An 18,250-nucleotide genomic window follows, 5' to 3' on the forward strand; every position below is an offset into this window, starting at 1 on the left:
TTATATATAATATAATTACTATAATATTGTTATTATTTTTGTTTATACTATTTTAGCTACACATACAAACGTTGTTATTATACACGCGTCTGAACAGCACACCCATTTAAATATACACTGTGCGCGTCTATAACCCCGCCCCAACCAAGACGGTATAGCATGAGCCACGTTATAATAATAATATTATTATCATTAAGTGTGCCAATTTATTTATCATCGGCCGTCGACGAGCATGTTTCCCTAAAATTCGACAATTGTTTATGTCTAGCGAGTTACGCGAAAACCGTGCTTACATAACACTATAATTTCGCTTACACCCGTTTAAGTGGTACATATATGTATTACTGTATATATTATAACTATATGTGTATAAATACAAATGATAATACACGCACCAATATTTATGTTTTACCGTCGCCCATCGTTATCATAGCGCGTAAGTACGCCATCATAAGACAAGTTGTCAGATACAAGAGGTACAAGTGATATATTTATTTTTATGAGTACGAGCTGGTAGCCCAATAGCTAGCTACATTACAATTGTATAATTCACACATAAACATAGTTTTGACATATTGATAATTACAAATAAGATACATACATATCATAGTACATACATATATCACGTATATATACTATGATACGTTTAAAATAGGCAGCAAAGTACGTATCAGGAGATGAACTATTGTAACGTAGGAAGGCATATATAGAACATAAAAGGTTTGAGAAATATCTAACTGGTAAAACATAATGCCTGTTGATTTTGACTGAACTGAGAGTTTGAGGATTTTAAGGGCGGAAAATAGAACATAGACACCATTTGTTTTTAAATAAGCACACCCAGAACTGTTTGTGTTTTGTACCTTATAAGTTGTGTGGAAATAGGATTTTCTGATGTGTGAAATTTCGCTCATGGAAATGGGTACCTATACTAGGAAAACAAGTGTTAAATAGAGTTGAGCATTTTAAGTAGTTTGGATTATATGTAAGTATGGCAATTAAAATAAAACGTTTTTGGATGAGACGGAAAGAGGTGTGTTGTTGTGTGACAAATAATTTGTCGTCTATGATAAAAATGAAATTTTAGATTTTGGGGTGTATAATATGATAGCACAACAATAGATTTAATCGGATTTTAGTAATGAAACTGTAAACAAAAGTACAAGAGAGATTAGAATAGAGTAATTTGATGTATTCAGTCAGACCGTGTAAGAAGTGGATGGATGTTTAAATAAAGAATTAAAGGTGTCTGGAGTAGATGGAGATATATTATAGTTGCGGATAAAGTAGGGTCGAGCGGGAATTAGGGTGATCCACCCCAAATATATAGTATGGAATAAAGCGATATGATTTGCGTTTATAAGCTGCGACAGTATAATATTATGTGAATAATTTGATAACATATTTTGGGTATAGCACGTCGAGTCAATGAAAACGCAAGTGCTGAAATTCAACAAACCAAATCTAAACCCTATAACCTTAGGTCGTTAATGCAAAATACATTGTTTACAAGCAAAATTTAGAAAAAACTTCTTCGCTGTCTATAGGCAGTGGTTACTCATTGACTGGGCAAAGCAGAGCTACCTTTTTCTTTTTTTATACAATTTGCAATTTCCCGTATGGCGTGTCACAAATTGTGTAACATTTAAGACGTCCGTCCCACTTTGGCACCAGTTTAGCACTGACCACGTTGCAAGTCATGACTATTGCGCGCCATTCTGTTTTTTTTATTTTATGAAATTTTAACAAAAACCCTTACCTATATGTAGGTGTTTGGTACATAAATAATCCAGAGGAGGGGAGGGGGAAGGAAAGCATTTCGTGGGTGTAGATTTGATTAAATTCGAGGCGAGCTCATTGATACAATCTTGTCGTGTTTTAATAATATAAACGAACCAAACGGCCCCATGTAACGCGATGTCCGAGCACACACACACATAATACTTAATATTAGTTTTGTCGTTAACGGTGGTCGATTTTTCCACGTCTAGCACTAGTGTATATTATATTTGGCGCTATTTTCCCTTTGGACGGATATCACGAGATCCAAAATTACATACCGTTTAGTTATTAGGTGTGGGTGTATAGTTTACAGATTGCCAACTACAAGTCTACGCATTCTATATATATATACTGTATACATGGACACGAGCCGCTGTAAAATTGATTACACTAAATTAATTATGTCGAAGCTATCTGACGTTATTAAAAAAACACACGAAAATGAAATACACTCCATATATACGTATAATACATATATTTATTATATATAAATATGTGCGCGCACATAACTTGTAATGTACACCTACCCGATGTGGTTAAAACATATACACGGTATGCGGGTGTAGATATGTGTATAGTGTGATATTGTGTATTTTGTGTAACGTCGCTGGGGTGGGCGAGGGGAGGCATTGGAGAGTCGCTTAATGTTTGGTTAACGAGCTTGTATGCGCCGTGGCGCCTTTGGGTCCGTCATTAACCGGAGAGTTGAAAAATCGGTCCCAGACGACCGCTGTACAGTATATATATATATATAAGTAGATATAATATTATATAGATGTATTACGGTTGGAGGACAAATGATTTCCTCTTCTTCTTGTGTCGGCAGCGGTGTTTTTTTTTCCATTCCGCATCGTGGCCCCGGCGATGATATGCCCATTAACTAAAAAATAAAGTATATTACAAGATGCACAGAAACCCGACCGGTTTAATGTGCCTTAAATATAGGGGTAGCGGAAATTGCAATAGAAATTTGGTCGGTGGTCGCCGCTGCTTCTGCTACTTCTGCCGCTGCCGTTCGTACACACAGATGATAATATTGTAAAATTCAATTGGCCTCTGGTATAAGGTCCGTCATTAAACACACACGACGCCGGACGACGTCGTTAAATCCACACTAAACTTGTCCCGTTTTGTTTTTTTTTTTACGCTCAGCCACAGCTTCATCATAATCATAATTTTTGTGTCTAGTCCATTTTTTTTCATTGCGGTCGTTTCTTAGGAATTCCACAAAATCTCTAATGGATTTTCGAGTGACCGAATAACGTACTTGGAGTGTAAGTAGACGCTGAACCAATTCGGGGTGGCTACATAGAAGTTTTAATGTGACGCACTGTTTACTTCACTATCGCATACAAGTATAATAATAGTATGCATAAACTATAGTATATAATATGTCAGTTCATCACTTTACTATAAAAAGTCATAGGTTTCGGTCGCATCATTCAATGTCATGTTTAGTGGTCAAACTCGTTTTGACTATGAGACAAGACTCTATATTATATATGTAATAAAATATTTATGAAAAAAAAATCTTACTCGTCGAGGATGCATCTTCGAATCCACAAACCGCGAACTATAATTATAAATTATAATATTCTATAATTATTAATTTATACAAATGTATACCTACATTTATGCTACATAGGGTTTTTATAATTTAAACAGGTCGTTTGATCGATTATACTCGTTACTTTCACAGAAATATATACATAGTTGGGCCAAATATGTATTTTTTCACGTATTCACTTGTGGAAACTCAATTATTTTAAGAATACAAAAAAAACCGGTATTATTTAAAGTAATAATAATTATATTATAATATAATTAGGGTTAATTAAATAATTATAATATTCAATGGGAGCGCTTAATATAACGTCCGTTTAAAAATTGTATTACACACTTATTATGCGCTTTTACATTTATCAGGTAACAAAAACATGTATTTAGGTATAGTATTCTTATATAATCTACGTTAGAACCGAGTTTATGTGATGATATTTCACGCTCATTGCGATCGCATAATTATTATTGTACACAACGACTTATAACATATTATAATATGTTCCTACGTTATAATATGGAAAAGGTGTTATTTTTTCACACGATAAGATCAAACGGAAAAATAATTGTCTTCTATTTTTTTTTTAACAACAAAAAGTTAGAATATTTTTAATCGTCATCGAATTAGTTTTTTTATATGCTATTTCGTATCATTGATATAATATTATATTCGTATACCGTGTATGTAGAAGATGTACCTACACTATATGTAGTAAAAATCATATGTACCGCTATAATACATAGCGTTTTATTCCATATAAACGCGGGACAAAAGTGTTTTAGTTATTTTATTACGAAATTAATAATTTGTTTGTTTATATAGTCTTTTATAGTTTTTTTTTGTATACTGTACTCGTTCATACGTCATGTCGAAATAGCTTATGCCTAAAGAATAAGACCTGCCCGCTCTTATTTAATATTATATATAGTTCTATAAAAAAAGAAAACCGACTTGAATGACCGGAACATGTACCTATACATAGTAGAGGCATCTCCATAAGATATATGGACCTTGTAATCAGTTTAATAGCTTTGAAAATTAAAAGTTGCATAGAATAAATTAATTAAAAACAACGAATTTAAAAAACTTCGTTCTGTCCTTTAAAGGAAGGGTATGTGTTAAGGAAATTATATTTTTGAAAAATTCTTTTGATTAAAATGAACACAAATAATAAAAAAAAAAGGACTTATAATAAAGAAGTGTACATCATTTTATGTATAGATGAATACCTATACTCACAAGAAAAATGTATGACAAATTCAATCGAAGAACTAACTCTAAAGCGTGTCACAAAAAACAAGTCCAAAGAAAGTAAAAGTCAACAAAAATTCGTTTAAAAGTTTAGCAACCCGTGTAACAAAATGACCCTTTTCCCTAAATATAACAACATAGAACTTTTAAGATATATTTTAATAATTTATAATTTAAAAACTAAGTACTTCCTTTCAACGATTTGGTATTTATATTTTTATTTATTTGTTTAATATAATAAAAATTAATAAATAATTAATTTTTCTTTATATTTATTTTTGTTCTATATTAATTAAGAGAGCAAATACCATTTTTTTCGCTTCTTATATTATATTGACTACACATTTTTTATACAACTGTAATTATCGAAATACACTTGTACGCAACGAAGGTTTAAACGATTGTTGCCAAATAGGTTTATTTATTAGGTGTTTTATTTACATTCTATACCTATTATTTAAAAAAATGTTCTATATCACTTTATGGTGTTATCGAAATTAAAAAAAAAGATTAACATAGAAGTATAATTATTGCGCCCAACCGTCTGCACTCGGACGACCCGAACCCATCCTAATCGATTGCGCTTGTCGAACCCGGTTGATTCCGGGTCGGCGTTTATCAACTCGGACCGCTGACGAGCGACGACCGCATAACGTACCCGGAATTTGTAAAACAGCGGACGTAAAAAGTTATCATCAAGGCCCCGCGCGCGGCCAATATTGATCGTCTTTGTCTTGTCGCGGTGCACACCGCCGCGGCGGTCGTTGTTGTCGACACCGGCGCCACTTTTGGGGCCACCGCCGTAACGTTGCGTTGTCGTGACGTTGGACGCGCGATCGGTGGGGAATAGGTGGAGGTGGAGTTGGAGGTCGACGAGGAGGCGGCGGCCGTCAAAGGGTGCGATACGAGCGCGCATCGAGTAGGGGGAAGGCGGCGGCGGGCGTGGTCGAGCGCCCCTATTTAATTGCGGTTTTATGGGGCGGCGGGGAGCGTACACAACAAAACATAGGCGTGTCCGTCCATTGGACGTCCGGACCCTGATGTGGCACCGCCCACTTGTAGCAGGAGCAGCAAGAAAGCCGGTCCAGCCGTCACCCGTGAGCCCAGTCCACACACACTGTCCGATACGATCATACTGTCGTCGCCACAGTCTAGCGCGTCCACGGTGTGTGCAGTTCACTTACGGTATCTTGCTACGGAAAGGACAAACGTCTTATCACTTAGTAGAGTTTTATTTATTATTGAAAACAAGTTCGACCCGACTCGTAAGTCAAACATTTTTCAGTGGTTTTTTGAACATTTAATTAATACTTAAACGGTCATATACTATGACCACGATCCGCGACTGTTGTAATTATTATTATTATTGTTTTTGTGACGTCGATCAGCCGTGACCGCACTTAGTCCGCCTGATGTGTTAAATCGTTGAATGCACTCATAAGAATAATACTACACTGCACTTGCTATTATCATTCAAGCGATAATATAATATATTCGACAACATGTTGGCCGACTATCCGATATCTCGGGTGCCCGGCGGACCATTGTACAACACGTCGGTGGTAAGTCTATTGGATTATTATTAATCATCGTCAAGAGTATCTGTTGTGTACTTTTACACGAAACACTCAACTAAAACAGTTTATTGTCTTCGGGTTAAACCGTGATGTAATCGCCGTGAAAAACCTCTACTCGGGCGTCGTGGCCGAGAAGGTTACCGCGGCAGTGTGAATCGTGGTCACTGGCCGTTGGTCTAGTTCAAGATAATGTCGATAATCAGTAGAATGTAAATTAAAATAATACAGTTCACTATAATCGGTGTCGTTTAAGATGCACATAGGTATCTTAATATAGTTTGAGCCTAAAAGTATTGTTATCGTATAATACTTGATCCAACACCGCAGTCTGATTGTTTTTCTTACTTCTGCCGACATATTATTGATATTACATCATATTTCCTACAGAAATCACAGTTCACAGAACATCGGGAGTAGATTTTTCCACTTCTCAGACTCTCAGACGCTATTCTTTAGGTACTCTACCTATATAAATATATCATTATAATATTATCATTCATAACTTGAGTATTGTAATAAGACTCCTTAAAATTGATAAACTACTGTCTTATGTTGGTTGAATTTTTACATAACTTTAATTACATATTTTTAATGATTATTTTTATTTGGCGTTTTGTTGTATTCATCAAAAAGTCAATGTGTTATGGTGCGCGAGTATGTGTTAACACAAAATGTCAACAACCCTAAACTTCAGTTATTCCGTTGCACTATAATGTCTTCATTCTTCAAAAACGTATCCAATGTTTGAAAAAGACACAATATCTCGTGCTAAAAGTCTTTACACCTCATTTCTTAGTCGCAAAATAATTTATCATTTTGCGGTAATCTAAGTTTAATCTTCGTATTTGAAATTAAAAAGTCTGGATGAAAACTTGAGGTGTTGAAACAAAGATAGCTCATTTATATTTGTGTTGATTTCAAGCAAAAAATCATGACTGTTTATAGTTGGAAATCATCACTTGGTCAATCTCTGTTGTATAATTAAGTGTGATATCTCACTTTAGAATATCAGCAAGTAGCAACCGACACTTATTATAAATAATATAAATTAAGTATGAATTAAATTACTCCGAATTTGAAAAATTAAACTTCAAATTAACATTTAACGTTGTAATTAGTACAAGTGTAATTGTATTTACACTTGAGGAAATGCGAGTACAGTGAAAGAATGAGCTGGATAAAAGGACTCTCTCTAAAAGAGAGATATTATGTAAAAAAAAGATGGTAGAGAGTTGCGGGTACTGCATTGAACCTTCCTTATCGCGCGGCGGCATTTAATAAAACTAATACCGTAGTTGTTTGTATTTATTGTTATTAGTATAGTAGTAGTACTATATAATAGAATATTATACCCAATATTTTCGCCGACCCTGTAAAGTCCCACACATTACAACATGTTACAACGCGGTGAAAAAACAATAGGCCGCCGAAGGAATAAGTGTCAGAACGTATGATGTATGTATATAATATATAATGTCTACAACTAATGTGTGTGTGTGTGTAAAATATATACATACAAGGTACATGTAATACAAATGCGTATGTGTAATATATTCCAGGTCGGCGCGGGTTCAAAGGCGACCCGGCGGGGGTGCGAATCGTAAAACGAGACTCGAGAAATTATATTGTATTTTTCTGGGAGCAAAAATCTGGAGAAAAAAAATTCGCTACATTTTACACCGTAACGATTATTATTATATTGTCCGAGCAAAAGGGAAGAACCGCGGTCATATCTGCAGCAGAGAATGTTTTTGTGTAACAGTTTTTGTCACACGTTTTACCCACTTTATATATATATATTTATTGGATCGCGGTAGTCGGAGAGACACCGAGGGAGTAAAAGAGGGTTTTATACAGTTTATTATATAATTTATTGGCGAACGCGATAAATTGAAATCTTACAGCCGGTGCTCGCGACCCCTCATCGCGGTCCAATATCTATAAGATATTGGATCACATCATAATATGATGTTTTCCATCATATCATGTACGCTTTTAGCGCAAGAATGATATAATTCCCCGCATCTGACCAATGCTGTGGTCCAAAACACTAACTGGGTTTTGGTTTCTAATAGTATTAGTGTTTTATAGTAAAATTCACTAATTGACTCGTCGAAAAATAATTCTTATATGTTTTTATATTAAGAGAATATTACTTGTAGAGCGTAGACGCAAGTAGGTTTTTACATTTATCGTGAAGATACATTTAACGGTTCATTGAAAGTAATCAGAATAGTCGTGTGCAGGGGCAGGTAGTGTTTTTTTTTGTTACAGAGAAATATTATAAAAAGGGCCACCAGAATGAAAAAAAAAAATTGCTCACTTAGCTTCCATTTGGTACACGTTACAAGTTATAACTAGAAGATTATGAGAAACTACACCAGTAATACAAATCATCTTGTTCGAAGTATATTTCAATTTTTTTAACACTTCTTTTAGTAGCTACCTTTTCAATTATTTTATCCGAGTCTATACCGTTTAACAACCCTTACTCAATAAACATAATCATAAAACCGTGTAATAAGTCATGTGTACAAGGTACTCGTTAAGCATGATTTAAATATTTTAGTTTCGAGAAACCACGCTTAAGTCTTACTCGAGTGACTAAAAAGTAACATGTAGCATATATTATATAGAGGGCAGGATAGGTATATATAAATTATATTTCACCAAAAAATTGGAAACACTTAATTGATAAAATATAACTATATTTCGTAACTTTAATCGATTATTGCTCTAATATATTGTACACGTGGGCAAGAAGACCTTTTCGGCTGGAATAATGTATACATATATTAGATATCGTTATTATATTATTAGAAATCTGCAGTGCAGAATGTGATGAACGGTGTAACGCACACGACCACAAAAAAGGGGTATTTACGCAATAAAGGGGCATTTGACATTATATATCGAGTACAAACGACGAACCCTGTGGTGTAGCACGTACCTATTGGTACACACCACAAGCGTTTTTGCTTCCCGCTGGCATAGAATGTGTGCGCCTCGGCGGGTGTCAAGCACCGTAGGATCTTAACCCTCCTCGAGATGTGTCCGCAAAACGATTGTCCTATATATGGATATATAGCTGCGACGGCCGACGGTCATCGTGGGAAAGGGTCCGAGAAACGGTTTTTGTGTGCGAGACCAAAAAATATATATAAATATATATTATAACTTAGGATGCGACCGGCCTGAACGTTTTATGCGCGTGGACATTAGAAAATCGCTTCTTTTTTGAAAACCCATTTATTATTATGTGTTAACGCGCCAAAAGAATACCGATCACGGTTATACAACGTGTAGGTAATACAAAGGAACGGGTTCCCGTTCGGAAGCGGTGGGTGTTAACCTAGTACACCGGAATTACATTTAGGTAGCCTTTGATTTTTCTAGACTTAGGTGTACGGTTATACAATGTTATTACTAGTTGTTTTTCTTCTTCTTTTGAAACGTCTTGAACCCTTGTTAATCCCGCAGCCTCGCCGGTCGGATCGGACGTGTTTCTCGGTATACCGTTTACACATATTATTATAGTTCAATAGTTGGTATCATAATATGTAACTGTTCTCCACAGGATTACACGAGGGCAGACGACCCGCGAATTGTGGAAGTTATTGTTCCACGTAAAGGCTTCGGTGAAGTAAAAATGTCAACGGGTAGGTCTCTTAAATACCGCCCGACCTGGCTGCGGGTGAAATATAGGTTTATACACACGGGGAGGAGTACACAACGCATATGCGTTGGATTGCATGTTGTTTATTTTATATTGTATACACCCGCACTTACCTTTACAAATCTCAATGATGCGTTTGGGAGAAACTATAAAGGCACGGAAACATATTGTATATTATGATAACGGTAAAAACCCGTATAGATCACGCTGTTTTTTTTATCTTAACCGTAATACGTTGCCCCTGGACAGTTTTGTATAAAAATGATCTAATAAATAATAGATTCATATTATGTTGTAAAATAAAAATCATTAACACTTTCTACTTAAAAAATTTCCAAGGTTAAGTTAGGAAATGTGGAGTTATTTTAAACTAAAACTTTAACGGCTACATTAAAGTGAATACATATATTTTGAGTTTATGAACAAACTTATTGGTAATTATTTAATTGGTTATTGGTCATTAATTGGATACCATTAAGAGAACATATAGTTTTTTTTTGTAGCTCACCCGAGTTACTACCGATTATAATTTTCATTTAAGTTACATGCTACACCTACGAGCAATTTACTGTCAGACATTAATTCTGACCAATGTTGTAACCTCACGGGTCATATGTTTATTCAAATCAGTTTCGGATTTAAACGCAAACTTTCAAGGTTTTATTGTAAGTATTAAGTAGAAAATCTTAGTATGTTATTAATCTTATGTCGATTAATCTATACGGGAAACTGATGATATACTATATTTTATGAGCCTCGGGACACACTGTTTAATACACATCCGCCTTCGATTACCGTCGCACGATTTCATGACCCTAGGGGCTGCTAATTCGTCCCGCGAGTCTATTGTTCGGAGGCTTTTGATTTTTTATTCTATTTTGTTAAGAAACCTACTACCCTGATAGTATAAATCTAATTGAGACGGCCGCATTGTTGTGCGGACGGAACGTGCGCGCCTTGCATTCAGAACAAGCGCTATCAAAATAAATTGCGGTCAATATAAAAGGAAAAGAAGACCGTACGAATCGAACCATGGCTGCACGCGATTTTAATTCTCCTCTGAAGACATTTTGTGCCCCTTTTCAATTCTCTGTTGACGTTTCGCCCGTCAAACCGATTTGACACTTGAATGCGGCCGGTTCGGTGGTTTCGTGATGTCTTTTGAACAGCGAGTACTTACATATAAATGTATACAACAATACTGAGGTATACACTATAAGTTATAACAACCGAAAACGATTTCTAGAGTACACCCGAAATGTCGGTCCAATCGAATTATTGTTATTATAAAAACAGTCGGGGTTTCCTTTTAAAAGCATATACACCTATTCGGCTCGACTTAATTGTAAATGAAACCATATTAAATTACAACTTACGAGTAAATGTCCATAACATTTAATTCAGTTAAGTTGAAAGCTAACGTTAGATTATAAAATTGTACCCAAAAAATGAAGACAACTGAGCCAAAATCCTAAGCGAAATAATCACAAAACTATTCAAGTTGAACAGATTAACCCATCGATAAGCTGTTAATGGTAACTTTTAAAAACGATCTAAGAAAAAAAAATGTTTGAGCATAAAAAAGAATAAAGTATTTTTGTTAGGTTGATAACATTCAACTAACTGAACTGACTGACATTTGAGTTAAACTGGTAACTAAAAAATTCGATTAATCTATAACGTGTTATAGCTCTCTAACGCTTTCCCGGGATGGCTTATACCACTATGCATTCCCGAGGGACGGAACCCTACGTTTTTTTGGGCGTTTGAATTGCTAAATTGCTTTTGAACGCAAATTAAGGATTTATCATTTTTACCATAATGTAGTTATGCAGTAGGGGCGCACCGTTGACTTTTCGGTAACTGATTTGTATTAGGTACACACTCACAATATAATATAACTTTTACTCAACCCGAACTCATCTTGTGGGTTCAATGATTAAAATCGATTTTAGTCTTTCTTTCTTTGATTAATAAATATAATATGTATGTATATATATAGACACTAACGGCGTTAGCATTCGCGTGGTCCCGTCCTTGTGCCCCGTTCACCGTGGGAAAAGGCCCGGGGATTTTTTTAAATAATATTGTTTTTTTTAATAAACCTATTCGGGAGTTATACACCTTAATCACTGCGGCTGCAGAACGGCGTATGTGCGGTAGGACTCATTCATAGTATTAACAATAATAGTAGTGTAATGTATATTTAAATAACGCATCTAAATACCGAGCCGGCGGACATAATTAACCACCGCACACGGTATTTTCCCTTTATTAAAAACTCGATATTTATAAGTTCAAACCCAATTTATAACACCAGCGTTCCGCCTGTCTGTGTTTCAGTCGGCCGCTTCTGTTTTTCCTTAAAAAAAAAAGTATAATATATTATATTATTTCGTTTAGTATATTATGTTTATAGTAGTATGTTACTAGCCGTGTTGCTGCCGGTCATACGTAGGTACAAACCGCCACCGCCACCGAAACCAATACTAATAACTCAAAATATAATTAGAAAAATAAAATATACTACTACTTTTAAACTGACCCCGGGCATCCACGGTGTTAGAATGATAAATATTAATATGCGCCAGCAGGTACTTATATGAATATTTGCACTTGTATATGAGCATTAAAACCAACCACAACGAGCTACTGTAATATTGTTTTTTTATAGTTTATATTATACATTAAACCTACCGTCGTCGGCCATGTCCTTAAGCGGCGTCGGCTGTTATATATTATTCCAGAAACGTTAAAGAACTAATTATATGTGAAAAAGATACCTCTCTCTCACGCAGGCATTGCCGCCGTTGTCGATTATTATTAAACGAGCTACAGAGAGTTTGTACAAAAAAATTAATTCGATATTTTTAATAATATATTATATTGTATAAATGCAATATAATAATTACATTTTTTTTTCTTCAAAGGGATTAGGTTCTTTTTTTGTGTGTGTGCAACGCCGACGCCTATTTTGACAATTGTGATTTTCGCGGCACATTATTATATATTATCTAAAAATCTGACGTTTTCGAGGCACACGTCATGGACCGAATGACCCGGATCATTCTAAGTGGACGTTACGGTTGAATACTGTGTATAATATATAGCATCGGCGGTGAAGATTTTTGAGTGATTTTTGACGTGCGTTGCCAAAACTGCGTGGCACCTGCCTTGTGTACTGCTCCAGGTACAGATATCGTATTATTATGATTTATCAATAACATATAATAATATGTATACGACCACAAAGTGCCAAGTCGATGTTGGATGCGACAGCCGATTTCTATATATATATATATATTTATATATATAAGGGAAAAATGCGCCTGCGCCTACACGCCGTTAAGTCTATCTAATAATTGCATTAATACAAAAATGGGTTAAAATCTAAGAGTAGTTAGAATTTTCGCCAATACTAATGATATATACTATAATAGCGCCAATAGCAACTTCGGTGATGTATTTTTTTAGCACGATAACACAATACTATATTTATTGGCTCGTACCTGTAAGTATGGATAATAAGTACATCAATTTATATAAATACATGTATACATATTATTTATATAACTGCTATATATGTACGGGCTTTGGGTGGTGCGTAATCGAGGTAGCTGCCGGACTGTGACGAAAAATTTAATAATTACACACATGCATGTACCGAGTAGATAGGTAGGTACTTATATACATAGGTACGTATATTATACACTCGATAATAATTATAATATTTCTTTGGACCGATCTTTAGTAGATCATCTGGCGCGACCGAGAGTAATGCCAAACGAAAGGATTTATGACATGTTTAAATGCTTTTTGTCCAAAAACACATGTTTTTTTTTTAGCTATAGGCGGTCCGGGGCTCCGATTATGCACACTAGGTCCTATGTACGTTGTAATATCTTTTGATGGTGTGCCGTCAAATTATTCATGTGTAAAATATGTATATTGCGCCCGGAGGATGAGATTAATGAGCTAGATTTTTTTTTTCTTTAATTTTTCGACCTTGGTTGTGTTACATACATAAATATGCGATCGCCGATCGGTCGTCGTCGTATATATAGGCAAAACTCATACTTAGGTCCTATTCATCAACTTTTCAGCAGCGTATATATTATAGTGTAATTATTTTAAAATAATTTATTTTGTAATTACACACAAGCGCGCGCACGTCTTTAATTAATAAAACATCTACAAGTAGAGTATACACACACAGTATATTCAACAAGTCAAAAATCCGCACATCAACTTATTGTCAAGTCGAACAAAGTCGATATGATCTGATTTAATAACAACGAGTATAACATGTACTTTACTCTTCAGTTTTAATATTAAATTTGTTATTTGGTATTCGTTTGACCGGAATTCACAAGAATGACAAAATACATTTGCATCGTTCAGTCGAGTCTTACAATATAACCACTATAAGACTCAATATCGCGAGTTTACTTGACACGAGTATTATAATAATACAATGCGATCGAGTTAGTCCGGTTAAGTAAACACAAATAACCAACAGGGTTTAACGTTTTAAATAAATTGCATTCGTGTCAACTTGGCCGTACCCATTTAAATGCGTTTTTGTGTGTTCGCAGGTTCCAGACTTCCAGAGTGCCCTGACCGGTAAATCCTGTAACGAAGGATGGCCTACCGAACAAGAAATAATGGTAAGTGTTTCCTTTTTTTTTTCTTCGGTGTTTTTAATTTAGCCGCCGTTTTTTCGATTAGGCTGCCGGTAGAAAATGGATTTTAAACGCGTATACCCATCACACACACACATAGCCCCGGGCTTGTATAATGAGAGTAGTAAAACACTCTGCGCGCATTGCACACATACACACACGCACATAATATTATTATACGGACGGGCGACCAATAGAATATAATATAGCTGACGATATGGAGAGGGTATAAAAAAATAAAAAGGAATAGAAAATTATAAAAATCGCTTCATCACGGCGGCGACGGCGGCGGTGTCGAATCTTTGAACTTGACATGACATGTGGCGCCACCTAATCTGCCGGCCACAATGTTATTACATGTATACATCCTCTACATATATAGGTCTCAGTCCGTTTCAAGACGAGTAAATAATTCTCCATTCCCCCCCCTCCCCTAGGCCCCTGACACAAAAAAAAATATTATGAAAGGCCATATTAAGAATAAGCTGTTGCAGTACAAATGTACCTGTGTACGTATAACCATGCTTAGTTTATAATTTATTTGCCTGTCGTTAGACACGTTAAACAAAACCGTGATATATATTTATCTACTTGTGCTGAGTTTTCCATTTCAATTAGACCCATTAAGGAAAAATAATAAATAATTTCGTGCACACATCTCGCATAGCACGTGGAAGTAGAAAGGTTAGGCGTTAACCGTAGGGGCACGAATTATTCACATCTCGAATTATTATTTATTACTAAAAAACGATATTATTATAAGCTACATAATGCTATCTGAATAATATTATGTACTTGTCTTAAAAAAATATCCTTAAATTTGTTTTTTCTTTATTTGATTTATACTTATGAAAACTAGGAGACAGCTGGGGAGGACTCGTGTCTAGTGTAAAGAATCCAATTGAAACTATTCTATTTATTCTCAGTCGTTCACTTATTGAGTAAAAAAAATAATTCTGAGTTTTGTTTTCAAATTCTATAGCTGAAATATTAGGAAAAGGGAATAATGTAGCGTTCCTGATACGTTATACCCGCGGTAAATTATGAATGTCTGCTATTGTGTTACAGTCACTGGTCAATAAAATCGTCGACGGCCGCTTAAACTAATAAAAAGTGCTTGGCAAACCAATAATAATTACACACGATAGCGCATTACAATGATTTAATGACTCCCAGTATACATAGTATACACGGGCTACTTTTTTTTGTTTTTTTATTATTATTATTTTTCTGATTGTTCGTGTGATTTTTTATTCTCTATTAATACTTACATAATAACGACCTTATATATTGTAAAAAAACGCACGCCATCTCCCGCGGACGAATATTTTTGGATATTTTAATTTTTTTTATTTAGGTCATACTTCGCGCGTCCGGTTATTATTAAATTATTATTGTGATTTGTACGCGAGGTAAACGCGGTTACAATTAAATAACTTCGAAATATTATTCGGGGGCGACCAGAGGTGTTGACTTATCGGTCGCGGTATCGTTCGTCTGTTGTCGTGTTCACAATAGACCAAAAAAAAAAAAACACAATAATATCGTCTTATTGAATATAATACGGTTTTTTTTTTACACTCGATACCGTCTCTGTCGCCGCTCAAACCGCACACTCATCGTCATTAAAACGGGCTTACACGAGTTGCATCGATGAAAATATATTACGTACATGAACGTATAGAGAATAAAAAAATAAGTGTGTATATAATTAAATTTATGACGTCGTCAGATAATAATGTATAACGCGTACCGTACTGTGAGCGCATTCGGTTGACCGTGTAATGGTCAACGGCTTATCTCGTGATCTTATTGTCGGTTAAAATAATACAAACAAAGAGTGAATCTTCTGTTCGCCGCCGTTTCCACACGACCTTTTCAATACTGTGTTCTTTGCGGAAACTACCGGCGGCCATCGTTAACGTTCGAAAGTGTTTGATATTGTTCTTTTGTATTGTAACGTTGAAAAATTGAAACGTGGATCAGTCGAGTGTCTGTCATTGTGGTATTATCTTCACCCCCCTCCCTCTCTCCAACACGGGCGTAAAACTTGTGAATTACACTTGGTTGCATACAATTAGTCGCAAAGATTTTTTAACTTACATATATCACTGATTGTCCGAAATTCGAATAAACGTACGGGTCGCGTTGAGTCTATAAAAACTGACATTTTTTTTTATAGTAGCGGAGCGTGGTGCACACTTGAGTAATTTTGATATGTCTAAATGAGCTACTATTACAAACGTTTCATATCAAATAATAAATTTACGTATTTCCATTTACTTTAGTCTATATTATCTACTTCATGTCATTGCTTAGCCGGTCAAGGCGTCAAGGGCTGAGGATCTACCCTGCCCCTTTGGTGTTTAGGAGTGTATTCATTTGTATTCAATAATTATAATTCGATCTAAATAGTCGTATATACATGTCAATAGTTTGTAACCAGATATCTTGTATTGATCATGTTGATGTTGATTAGATTTAGATGTATTACATGGTTGGCTAAAATGTCAATAATTTATTCTTTGTTTGTAAATCAGGTCAACTTATAGTAGAAATATAAATAGCTTGGCTAATTAAGACGTCATCACAGTGAAATATAGAAAACACAAATACGCGGGTACCCGCAAATATAATTGGCTATGTTAAATTTGGCGGTTTGGCATGCGAAAAAAAATAATACCTACTCTTGTGTATTATAGTATAATATATTATTATTCTAAAACCCACATTAGCGCGCGCGTTACATGTCTCTATAAACTCCACTCGACCGCGCACCACCTCCCATTACACGCCCATGCAGTAGCCGAGCTGTGACGGCTGTTCATTACACATATAAATACTAATGCGTGTGTGTGTGTGTGTGTGTATTGTAAAATCCATACTGGTATAACATTAAGTCGGTGTGCGCATTTTTGTATTGATACAAAGTACGATACGATAGGGTAAACGTTAAGGATGGGCATGTTTAAAAAGTTAAAAGTTTATTAAGCTTAGTCATAACAATATTATTGACTCAATAATAATAATAATAATATGGCGAGTTCAACGTTTAGCTTTTAACTGGACCGAGTTAATTGAATGACTAATTAATTATCGTAACTGTTTGGGTTACACCTAATATACGCAATAGGAAATAAATATAAACTTGTATAATATATTGACAACGATAGCTAATATCAACGAGTATATATTATAGGTATATACTCAATAATTTTAACTAGCCTAACTTAACGCTGATATAAATCTCATCAACTGTACAGCCGCGGCCTTGTTATTTTCTGTTATAACTTGTTATGTACCTATTAAAATTTGACGTTTTTGAAAATGTAGTTTAGAAGAAGATTTCGCTGACAGGTGAACCATAATGGTCTGCACGTCAAACGACTGGAGAGCTGTCGTCCCCGTTCTTGTATAGTGTCTTTTGTGCCGTGGTTTCTCTATACGGATTACGGATACCACAATGCGCGACATATTATATTATTATAAATATAATATAGAAACGAATGTCCGTTTTTTCTCCCAAAATGTTTACGTTTCCACGCCACCGCAGCCGCCGCAGTTGACAATAATAATAATAATAATAAAACGTTTATATCCTTCAGCATCCGCACATCCGGTCCGGTCTCGGGTTACGCCGGTCTTGGAGACGGTCTGATCTCCCCCATTCGGTATGTGTCGGGTTAGAGCAAACCGATTGACCAACTCATGTTATCGTTGA

The 18,250-nt window shown here is 35.3% G+C and overlaps 1 protein-coding gene across 1 annotated transcript in view; it reads left to right on the top strand.

Annotated features, from left to right (window-relative positions):
* The window catches only part of LOC126839559 (transcription factor Sp9), a 62,894-nt gene that overhangs the window by 39,066 nt on the left and 5,578 nt on the right, over positions 1-18,250 (top strand). The window contains exon 2 of the mRNA XM_050574926.1: positions 14,443-14,514. Coding sequence (XP_050430883.1) covers positions 14,443-14,514 — 72 coding nt within the window. The remainder of the gene's footprint in view (positions 1-14,442; positions 14,515-18,250) is intronic.

The sequence above is a fragment of the Adelges cooleyi genome, unplaced genomic scaffold (assembly GCF_023614345.1).
Source record: "Adelges cooleyi isolate 19-005CV unplaced genomic scaffold, UGA_ACOO_1.1 ACOO_flye_CR_arks_rails_tigmint_CR_PRNA_108, whole genome shotgun sequence".
NCBI classification, from domain to species: Eukaryota; Metazoa; Arthropoda; class Insecta; order Hemiptera; family Adelgidae; genus Adelges; species Adelges cooleyi.